Source organism: Mandrillus leucophaeus, unplaced genomic scaffold (assembly GCF_000951045.1).
Source record: "Mandrillus leucophaeus isolate KB7577 unplaced genomic scaffold, Mleu.le_1.0 Scaffold439, whole genome shotgun sequence".
NCBI classification, from domain to species: Eukaryota; Metazoa; Chordata; class Mammalia; order Primates; family Cercopithecidae; genus Mandrillus; species Mandrillus leucophaeus.
Genome location: NW_012104687.1, coordinates 407,408 through 418,742, shown reverse-complemented (window position 1 = coordinate 418,742; position 11,335 = coordinate 407,408). Strand labels below are relative to the sequence as shown.

General features: G+C 54.8%; 1 protein-coding gene across 1 annotated transcript in view; it reads right to left on the bottom strand.

Moving 5' to 3' along the window:
• Nucleotides 1–5,592: 5,592 nt before the first annotated feature.
• The window catches only part of EPHA2 (EPH receptor A2), a 37,060-nt gene continuing 31,317 nt past the window's right edge, over nt 5,593–11,335 (bottom strand). Inside the window, exons 16-17 of the mRNA XM_011993952.1 lie at nt 10,669–10,824; nt 5,593–6,586 (exon numbers count right to left, since the gene is read on the bottom strand). Coding sequence (XP_011849342.1) covers nt 6,481–6,586; nt 10,669–10,824 — 262 coding nt within the window. The 3' untranslated portion in view covers nt 5,593–6,480. The remainder of the gene's footprint in view (nt 6,587–10,668; nt 10,825–11,335) is intronic.

Below are 11,335 nucleotides of genomic sequence, written 5' to 3'. Positions count from 1 at the left end.
ATTAGAGTACAGGGGAGGGGTGCAGAGTCTGGGGAAGTGTGTCCTGTGGCCAGATGCTGGAATTGGTTGGCGGGGCCCATGAGGCCTGGTCCTGGGGGAAAGGCCCCTCCGCTCAGCAGGAGACCTGATCATGCAGCCGCCTGCTCTGCCAGCCCAGTGTGGAAACTGCATCCGTCCATCCATTAGGCTGCTGAGGCCGTGGGGAATGTGATGAGGCTGCTGAAATGGGGCCCGGGCCCAGCGGGAGAAACGAGGCCCCCACCCTGGGCAGGGGTGGAATGTGGCTGCAGCTTCCCAGAAACTAGGTCTGGTTCTGCCGACAGAGACTGGCTGACGGTTTGAACTGAAAAGCCAGACCCAGAGGGCTGGAGTGGGGCCTGCTGGCCGGGCTACCTGGGGCTGCCCAGGGCTGCCTGGGGAGAGGGTGCCAGGAGTGAGGAGGGGGCAACTCTGTGGTGGGGGCAGGGGCCCCTCATCTCAGCCAGGACAGACTTCCTGGAGCCTTCCTCACTACAGATGGACAAACTAAGCCCCTGTGACACCAAGGGACATGCCCAGGAGTCCACAGCCAAGTCAATAGGAGGCGCCCAACCGAACTTCTGTCTTCCCTTCCCAGTCCAAGGATCTTCCTGCCATTTCCTAAAAAGAAGCCCAAGGTCCCCAAGTGTCACCGAGCAGCAGGCAGTGGGATGAGCTGACTCTTGTCTCCTGTGCCGCTCTGTCACCTCCTAGCTGTGGGAACTTGGTCTGAATACTGTAACCTTGCTGAGCCTCAGGGTCCCCAAAATGGGGATAAATGTATAACTCTCAGGGTCACTGTGACCTTGCATAAGACAGTGTGGGTCTTGGGCTGGGCACTGGCACGGCAGAGTCACTGGCACCGTGGCAAGTTAAAACCGTGTTGCCAGGCATTAGCCTTAGATTTCCTAATTCGTTAGCAACTCCTCTAGGAACAGGCAATGCTAAAGCAACACCCACCACCTACAATGGTAGGTGTTCAGAAACACTCAACTGCTTCTCCTTACCAGCTTTTGAGGTCCCTCCTGGCCAGCCAGAGGGAGCCCAGGACCATTGCACAGCACTTACCGTGTTCCCAGAACCCATGTCCAGCTCCACAGGGCCCTTGGATCTCAAAAGCCCAGTTCTTGGCCCCCCAGTTCATTTGTTTATTGAACAAATGTTTATTGAGGGCCTACTGGGTACCAGACATAGTTCCAGGGAGGGGTGATGGAGGCACGACGCACAGAATGGGTGAAGGCACAGAAGGCCCGAGCCAAGGACTCAAGCACTTCCCACACACATTCATTTGCCCCCTGTTCTAGCAGCATCTATGGTGCCCTAGGCCCCATCCCAGGCCCTGGGCTGCAGCTGGAGCTGAGGAGGTGTGAATGGGGAGGCGAGCAGAGAGCTTGCCTGTCCCACCAGAATTTGCTAATGAATTAGGAAGTCTCAGGCTGGTGCCTGGTGACATGGTTTTAACTTGCCATGCAGACTGGGAGCAGCAGAGAAAGCAGGCACCTCCCTACCAAATGCCCCCATCACCACTGCCTTTCACCTCCTTCGGGGCTTTGCTGGATACATCAAAGGCCTGCCAAGGTTCCTGCTGCTCAGAGCCCAGAAAAGGCTGCGGGCCCACTTCTCAGCAGAGAAAACTAAAATCAGAGATGAAGGTTTTGGTCGGGGTGGGATGAGGGCATAGTTGCTGTCTTATGCTGCTCCTGACACAACAGCCAGGGTTTAGGGTGGCATAGGAGGTGGAGGAAGCTTGACTTGGTCAAATGGGACCCAGATGTTAGCGGGGAGACTCAAGCCCCACCCACAGAGGTCTGGAGTCAGAGCCAGGCTCTTTTGGTACACTTCTTCCCCCATCTGGTGGACTCCCACTTGACATTGACCTCAGCTTGGATGGTTTCTCCTCCAGGCAGCCTGCCTGGACTTCCTAGGCTGAGTCAGGCTCTGCTCCTATAACACCCAGCTCTGCCCCTTCTTAGCCTGGGTCCTACTGTATTACCATTGCTGCCCCCACCAGACTAAGAGTCCCATGAGGGCAGACAGAGGCCTTATCCATCTTTGTGGACCGTGTGCCCAGCCTGGCATAGAGCAAGAAATGGCCACTGAGAGAAGGGACAGAGGAGCAAACCATCTGGATACCTGGGGTGTGGAATGTGGTGGCATTTGGAGACCATGGGCAGGTCATGGTGCCTCAGTTTCCCCAGATCCAGTGCTTCGCAGACCTTATCTAGGGAAGTGTCCATGATGGCAGAAAGGGGAGAGGACGTCTCTGGCCAGTTATGTTACCTCCCTCCCCTCGGTGTTCGAATCTGTAAAATGGGATATTAATAATACCTACCTTGAAGGACTGTTGGAAGAATTAAATAAGTAAACACAGGCTAAGTGCTTAGAACAGTGGGTGGTGCCCAGAAAGCCTTGTGTAAGTGTTTGCTGATACCTGATCTTCAATTCAAGCTCAGTGTTCCTTCTGCTCTGAGTTGGTTTGTTTGTTTTTTCTCTGATGATATTAACTTTGATCACTTGGTTACGGTGGTGTTTGCCAGGTTTCTCCACTGTAAAGTTACTTTTCGTTTTCTTTCTTATTTTTTTAACCCCTTCTATACTTCCCTACTGCCTTTCTTTGGAAGGGTGTCCAGTCCACAGTCCAGGCAGTGGGGAAGTAAGCTTTACCCGCTAGAGGGAAAAGAATCCACCCCTTTGAAATTCATCTGTAAGGAAGAATTGTCTAGTCTCCCCCGACTTATTTATTTATTCAAGCTTTTTTTTTTTTTTTTTTAAATGAGATCTCATTCTGTCGCCCAGGCTGAAGTGCAGTGGCACAATCTCGGCTCACTGCAACCTCCACCTCCCGGGCTCAGGCGATCCTCCCGTCTCAGCCTCCTGAGTAGCTGGGACCATAGGCGCGTGCCACCATGCCTGGTTAATTTTTTGTGCTTTTGATAGAGATGGGGTTTTGCCATCTTGGCCAAGCCGATCTCAAACTCCTGAGCTCAAGCGATCTATCCACCTCGGCCTCTCGAAGTGCTGGGATTACAGGTGTGAGCCACTGCACCCAGCCTTTAATCATTTATTTATGTCAGTATGGACTCGTGAATATTTATTTTCGACTTCTGATTTAATCTAATACCTCATCGTTTTGTTGCTCAGCTTGTTCTAGGTTTGGCCCTTGGGAGTTCTTTAGGGCTGGCTCCTGTGTCTCTCTGGCACAGCCCCACCTGTTTATTTTTGAGCACTTCTTTACGCTCTGATGCTCCGAGATGCTCCCAGCTCATCTTGTATTTTCCCTGCTTCAGCCCCAGAATCAGCCATTTCTCTAAGGAGCCCTGGTTCTTTTATTAGAGAATGGTTTTCAGGAACCAAGATCTGTAGGCTGGGTGTTCTTATTGCTACAGGGGTGTTCCTGCATTTAGGCCCTCTAGGAGACAGCTCTGGATTTGCTTTCATTTAAAAATAAAGTTTCCCCTCCTGCCAATTGCAGGGTCCATTGGAGACTGCAGACAGCTGCTCACTGGCTTTTGAGCATCGGATCTGTCTGTGGCCCACAGGTTTATGCGTTCTCACATGCCCTTGAAGGGCCTTATGTCCAGGACTTCAAGGGAGAGAGCACACGAGGCCACCTCCCCCAATGCTGAGCCACTTCCTGCGCTCATTCCTGCTCATCAGCAGGGCCATGGCCGAGTTGCTTTGGGAATGGGACTCAAGCCTGGTCTTGACGTGCCCTCATAGCCCAGATTGCTGTGGGTTTGCAAGCTGCAGGCTTACTCCCTACTGGGCCAACAGCTTTGTCAGTGGTAGCGATAGTAGCCATAGCCCAGCCACAGAGCTACTGTGGCCACCTGGGTCAGGCCAGGCCAGGGTCAGGCACCAGGAAGGCCTGACTCAGCCATCATGCCCAGTACACACAGGTGGCCCAACACTAATGGGAGGAAGGCCCAGCCAGGTGCTCCCTGCACTCCCATGGCTCACCCAACCCCAGCCACACCTGACACAGGCGGTCAGATGTCTCATGGATGCCCAGTGGGCCAAGACCCAGAGGGAGGCAGCTCTCCTGCAGCAGCGGGGGTCAGGGCAGAGCGTGCCAGCCTTGAGACCCCAGGGCAGGCCGAACACCCTCCCGACTTCGCCAGCGCCTCTCCTGTATCTCCCCGAAACTCCAGGCTGAGAGTCAGGAGCTCTGGGTTCCAGACCTGCCTCTACCAGTGACAACAATCATGCCACTCCCTGCTTGAAACCTTCAATGACTCCTTATTGCTCTCAGCTTGAAATCCCCACTCCTGGGCCTGCTTTACAAGGCCCTAGAGACCTCTCCAGCACCTCACGTCATGCCTTAATAACACCAAATTGCTTGTGGTTCCCTTGCACAACCATGCGGTTTCACGCCCCCGCGCCTCACTCTGCATCACCCTCCCTTGGCTTCGCTGGTTAACTCCTAGTAGTCCCTGAGGTCTCAGCTCTGGGACCACCTCCTCCAGGAAGTCTTCCTCCTGGGCCTCAGATCATCTCTGCTCCCTGGTTACGTTCCTGGTGACCTGTGTTTGACACCTTCCTAACTAACCCCCGATATGAATGACCTCTGACCTGCAGGGCTGCAACCCGGTAGAGTGGAGAAGGCTCAGGTTTGAAATTAGGACACTGGTGCCGGGTGCAGTGGCTCACGCCTGTAATCTTAGCACTTTGGGAGGCAGAGGTGGGCAGATCACAAGGTCAAGAGATCGAGACCATCCTGGCCAACGCGGTGAAACCCCATCTCTACTAAAAATACAAAAAATTATCCTGGTGTGGTGGCACGCGCCTATAGTTCCAGCTACTCAGGAGGCTGAGACAGGAGAATCGCTTGAACCCGGGAGGCGGAAGTTGCAGCAAGCCAAGATCGCGCCACTGTACTCCAGCCTGGTGACAGAGTGAGACTCCGTCTCAAAAAAAAAAAAAAAGAGAGAAATTAGAACTCTGACTTTTCTTGAGACTGCTGTGTGACTTTGGGCAAGTTGCTGCGTGTCTCTGAGACTCCATTTCCTCATCTAAGAGAAAAGCATCCCACTGAGATTTCTGACCCTGCTTTCAATTCTGGCCTCTGCCCCTAACTTGCTGTGTGGCCTTGAGCAAGTCCAGTTGCTGGGCTCCAGCTTGATTTTCCTTTTCTGTGAAATGGGGCCGCCCACAAAACTCATAACAAAGTGTTGAGGTTCCAACAAGCCGAAACCTGTGAAAAGCTTGTGTAAACCTCAGAGCCATACGTGGAGGGTTGAAGGATCTATTTCGACAGCTCCGGGGAGCCGTGGGAGGGAAGCTGATGGCGGCTCTTGCTTTCTCCTACCTCCCAATCCTCCAGAAGACTAAGCGGCCTGGAGATCAAAGGTGATTGGGGCCTGCTGGCATGGAGGCTGGGCTCGGCGGAACCTGCTTCCTGGCCCCCTGCCCACCTCCCACCCACCCCTGCTCCCAGGGTTAAGTGATGTCTCTGCCTTGTGCACGAATCTCTGTTTAAACACTCGGTGTTTGGGGGGAACCCTCAACCCCTCAACTCCCACTCAGGAAGCTCTGAGACCCCACTGCTTTTCCCAAGACTGACGGCCAAGATCAGTTTGAATCATCTGCAACTTTATTCCAGAGCAGAAATAAGTCATTTTCTAACAATAAATATAAAAAAAATAATAAATTAAGATTCGAAAAAAATTTCCAACAAAACAAAATCATTAACACTGACAGAATAGAACCTGCTATCTACAGGGATGAGAGATGGGGCCAACTGGGGCATGGGCAGGACACTCCTGCAGCACCGGCCCCCGGGTCCCCAGCTCAGGAATGTTTGACACAGGCCACCCTCTGTCCCCAGCCCTGACGGGAGCCCCTGCCACACACACACATTCTCTCCACAAAGTACAAAATATATATTTAAAAACCTCAACACAACCAAGCATCTTGCAAAGGCCCAGGAAAGCAAGGGTTTGGCCAGTCAGGGATGAGGACGGGGCCCGAGTGTCTAAAGAAGGCACTAGAGGGACGGGGACCGCTTTGGGTCTCGCCCAGTCAAGTTCACAGTCTGCCCTCTTAGTGTGAGAAAATGGAGCTTGAGGTACCCTGTTCACTTGGCACTGGGCCAAGCCCCCCATCTCCTGAGATGGCCTCATGTGGGAGAAGACGAAGGGGAGGTCGGCTTGGGAATATCCTCTGTCTGTCCGAAGGCTGTGGCGGGGCTCCTGCTCCAGGGATGCTGGGGCGTGGCGGTGCCTGCTAAGTGCTCAGTTGTGTGTGCCTCGCAGGGAAAGAGGGCCCGGCCCAGCATCCACAGTCATCTCCTCAGTTCAGGCCACGGTGTCATCCGAGACCCCTCAGCAGAAGTTGCAGGGGGTATCAGTAGGAAAGAACTAGAAATAAATAAGGTCCCCAGTGGCCCAGCATGGCACAGCAGGAGGCCACTCTGTGTTTTCAAGTATTCTTGGCCGATGGGGCTCCAGGCCCTGTCGAGGCTCAGATGGGGATCCCCACCGTGTTCACCTGGTCCTTGAGTCCCAGCAGGCTGTAGGCAATGCGCTTCTGGTGGCCGGGCAGCCGCACCCCAATCCTCTTGATGTCGCTGTGGGCCCGGAGGGAGAGAGGGAGAGTTAGGGGCTAGAGCAGAGGAGGGGGCTGGGCTGGGCAGGGACAGGACTCGGTGGGCGGCAGGGGAGGGGAGTGGAGGGAAGCAGAGGAGGAGGGTGGAGAGGGGGCCTTGGGGACCTGTAGGGCAAGAGAGCTCTGGTTAGGTAGGCCTGGGAGAAGGAGCCACAGCCTAGAAGCTTGCCAAGGTGGCCCATCATCAACAAAGTTAGGAAAACGACAGAAGCCTCAACTCTGTACGATGCTTTAAAAAATAAAAATAAATCAAATCTTCTGAATTATCTGTGAGGCAGGTGCTCTTTTCATCCCCATTTTGCAGATTAAAGAACTGAGGTCAGAGAGGTGAAGTGACTTGTCCAAGGTCACACAGCTAGGAGGTGGAAGAGCTGGGAATCAAACCAGCTATGAACAAATGCCTCCCCTCCCCTCACCCCTAGTCTGTCCCCAGTGCCCCCAGCTCAGGCCTCCTTCCCTGGAACTCTCTAGGGATGTCGCTCAAAGCCTCTCTGCCCAAGGTCTCTTCCCACCCGCTGCCTCATTTCTCCCTCACTCCTTCCAAGTTCCCACTGCTGGTCATGAAGGAAGGACTCGGGAAATACTTGAAGGGTTCAACTCTGCGAGTCTCCATGGGTGAAGCTTGCAGGTCACCAGATCCAGTGACTAGGAAGATGTCTTCCCTTGGGGGAACCTCAGTCTCCTCCCGTGTAAAATGGGAGCTACTGTCCATCTGGAGGGCGAGAGGCCTCAAAACCAGCGGCCGAAGGAGAAGGCAGCATCAGTTCCAGGTGGACAGATGTGCCCAGGAGCCCACAGCCCAGCTTTCCCACCACCACAGGGTACACACTCTCCTGGGCCCCCCTTCCATGCCCCTCCGTCCCCTCATGAAATCACTTATGCTCCCAGGAACCTGTGAGGAGGGCATTTATTACTCACTTTGGGAGTTCTCTCCTCCACCGTCCTCACCCACTAGCCCAAACCCATGAAAACACCCAGGTTTTTACGGGCCGTCTTTTGGCTGTAAAGGGAGCTAATTACATGATGCAAGATTCTAGTTGCAGTTCTGCAGACATGACTTTCCCACAGGCTCCGGGAGCCCCGGGACAGGCGCAGAGCAGGGAAGGGCAGACCCAGGTGAGTGGGGGGGACTCCGGGACCTCCAGCAGAGGCTGGTGCTCCCTCAGCAGCAGGAAGGCCGGGACACTTGGGAGAACTTCCTATGCTACCCGCACGGGACATTTCTAACCTATATAGTTGGAGGTGCTGAAGAAGCAGCATTTTCCCACACACTTGAAGGTCTTGAATTATGGCCCCTGGACAAGCGCTCAGACCACGGAGAAGGAGACAGGACCCTGGCCCGACCCCAGATTTGCAGTTCCGCAGGTGGAGCAGGGAGTCTGCATTTGGCTGAATCCCAGAAGAAATCTGACATCCGGTTGAAGAACCAGTGGGTTGTAAGCTCCAGGAGGACAAGTGCTGAGACCTCGTCATCTGGGCCCATCACCCCCACAGCCCCTGCTCCCGCCCCCAACCCTGCCCAGGGTCCAGGATAGACCTGGCACATAGTAGGTCCCCAAGGAGTGTCTGCTGCATGAATGAATGAGCGAATGAATGCTTTAGCAGAGATTGGGCCGTTGCTGGGCCACCTCTGGTCCCTCTTGCAAACAGCAGTGGTTAATCTCACAGGACGGGAACACAGTTTGCTTCTGAAGCCCTGTGTAGAAAACTCCAAGGCCATATACTCGGTGAGTTCCTACTGTGTTCTGGCCCTGGGTGCAGGGAGACGGGAGTGAGAAATGGCTCCTAGAGCCTCACGCGTCAGATCATTCATTCATTCAGCAAGCATTCCATCAGTACCAAGCCTATGCCAAGGACACTGGAGACCCTACGATCTACAACCTGTGCCCTCAACCCCCACACAGGATGCGGATGCTGCAGTCCCAGCTCTAGACAGAGCCTGGGATTGGGCTATTTTTCTGGGGTGCAACATCCACCCCTTTCATCAGCTGCTCACAAAACATCTGGGACCACTAGTCTAGCTAGAAACCCAACTGACTCCAAAATAGCACAAATGGAGAAGAGACAGTGGCTGTGGGACCCCAGGGGAACAGGCAGCTGGTCCCCTGGGAGGGACTCAAGGAGGCAGGAGGTTCAGAAGGGGAGGGGATGGGACACTGAAGCCTAAATCCTGATCCCAATGGGAAGGGCACACATTCCCCTGCAACCAGCTCGAAGTCTCCTATTGGGACCCATGGCGTGTGTAGACCCAGGCTTCAGGTTTTAAAAAGTCCTTTGAGATCCCCATTTATTTGAAAAGAGGCAGAGGAGAAGGAGGAGGCCTGCAGGCCCCAGCTCTGAGCACCAGCGGCTGGTCGGGGGGGAGAGCGAATGACTTCCTGCCTTTATCCAGGCCCTTTCACAACAACGCACACTGCAGCACTCACACACACACACACACAGCCTCCCTCCGTCCAAGACCGCCCCATCCCTGCTCGTGGGAAAGGAATTGGCGAGGAGCACCCCGAGCTATTTAGGGAAGCCTCTAAGAACATGTGTTTCCTATAAGCACTTCTCCTTGCCCTCAGCTCTGGTCACCAAAAGAGAGGCTGTGTTGTCCTTGGTGGGAGCCCCTGGAGGGGCAAAGGGTCTTGTGGATGTTCCCAGGGAAAAGGAGAAAAGGAGGGGTCATTTGCACAGCACTAGAGGAGGAAAGCAAGGGAGTGGAGGAAAAGAGGAGAGCAACAAGGATTTAGCGCCTACTGTATACCAGGCGTGTCATCTGCACTGCACCCATGCAATCCCATCAAACTTGATCAAGGTCACCCACTAGGAAGTGGCAGATGCGGGACTTGAACCCAGGCACGTGTGCAGAGCCCAAGTCTGTGGCCCTGCTGCACTGGCCGGCAGCAAAAGATATCCTGTGATCCATCTCCCCTCCCTACGTCTCCCTGCCTCCCTCTGGTCAGCTCTGTCCCTGCCTGCTTCCCATCACGGACTGTCCCCTGAGAGGGACTGTGGCCTTGGCTAGCAGGTTGGAAGCCCAGCTGAGCAGTTTCCAAAGGCCCTAGAGAATGTTCATGAACAGGCTCAAATCCCAGAACTTCTGTGACCCAGAACCATGGGAGGCCCAGGTCATCCCATCCATACAGTTCCCAAAACCTCCCAGCCTCGGGGTCTGCTCCCGCCATGACCTTGGGCCATGCACAAGCTGGGTTGTTGAAACCCGCCACTATTTTTAGAGGCACAAAAGGCTAAGAGGATAGTGTCTTCCCCCTCCTGGGACAGGAGGAGGTGTCTGTGCCAAGGCCATGCCGGGAAAAGTCTCAGTGCTGGAGCTGGGACGGAGAGAAGAGCTCCCATGGGGCAGCTCGACAAAGGGCCAAACCCAGGGCCAGCAGGGAGTACATGGCACGTCTCAGCAGGTGGGACTGCAGGCTGAGAGCCAACCAAATGGAGAGAGGTGCCAGGGGTAGGCCAGGGGTTCAACTCTCCCCTGGGCAGCAAGTAGGGCATCTTGGAGAAGACTGCCCCAAGCTGGCTGTGTGACCTCAGGCATGCCGGTAACATCTCAGCCTGTTTGTCTACCAGTGACCTCTCTGATCCCTGGGCTCTGGGACCCCGACTGACTGGGGCTGGAATCCTGCTCTGCCCCTAGTGGCTGTGGGACCCTGGGCGGGTCACTGCACTTCTCTGCATCTGTTTCTCACCTGCACCTGTTTCTCACCTGTTAACAGGACTCACCCTGCTGGGTTCTCATTCAAAGTGCTCAAGCAGAGACGGCACACAGCCCTCAGTAAACAGTAGCTACCATTATGATTACGGTTACTATTATTTCCCCACTCTGGTAAAGGATGTAGGAAGAGGAGGGAGCTGAGAGTGGGCGCCCAGAACTGCCAGCTGCTGGCGGAGTTCTGCCCTTGCCTTCCAAGGAGCCTCTTACCAGAAGAGAAAGAACGAAGAGAGGAGCATTGAGGGGCAGGGAAGAGGGTTGGGGGCGTGGAGGCAGCCTCTGGAGTGGGAGGCAGCAGGGGTGGTGGGGGAACAGGAAGGGGCCTGACTCACTCGTTGGTCATCTGCACCACCTTCTCGATGGCAGTGTAGCCGGCCGCCATGAAGTGCTCCGTATACTGCTGCATCTTGATGGACTCCAGCCACTCGGACACCGTGCGGAAGGGCACCCCCTCCGAGCCACTCGTGCTGGGGAGCCGGATAGACACCCTGCAACCGGAAGCACTGCAGGTGAGGGGCTGCAGAACCCAGTCCACCCTGGGCCCCGCGCCTGCTGCTCCCTAACCTGGATGATTGACTCAGCTGCCCCGTGCCTCGGTTTCCTTATCTGGGCAACGGGGAAGCCCAGTCACGTAGGGTTCCATGAGACCTCCTGGCATGTTGGGAGCGCTCAGCATCTGTAACTACTGCTGCCCTTCCACTCCTACTAACAGGACCACCACCAATAACTACCAGATCATAAAACGCTACAAGCAGAGATTCCGGATCCCGAGGTCACAATCCCAGCCTGACCACTTCCAGCTATGTAAGATATTCAATCACCCTGTGTCTCAGTTTCCTCTTCTACAAAATGAGGATAATTTTGTAGAAGAGGACTCATCTCGTACGTTGTTTAAATGAATGAAAACGTATTGGCCGGGCGCGGTGGCTCAAGCCTGTAATCCCAGCACTTTGGGAGGCCGAGACGGGCGGATCACGAGGTCAGGAGATCGAGACCATC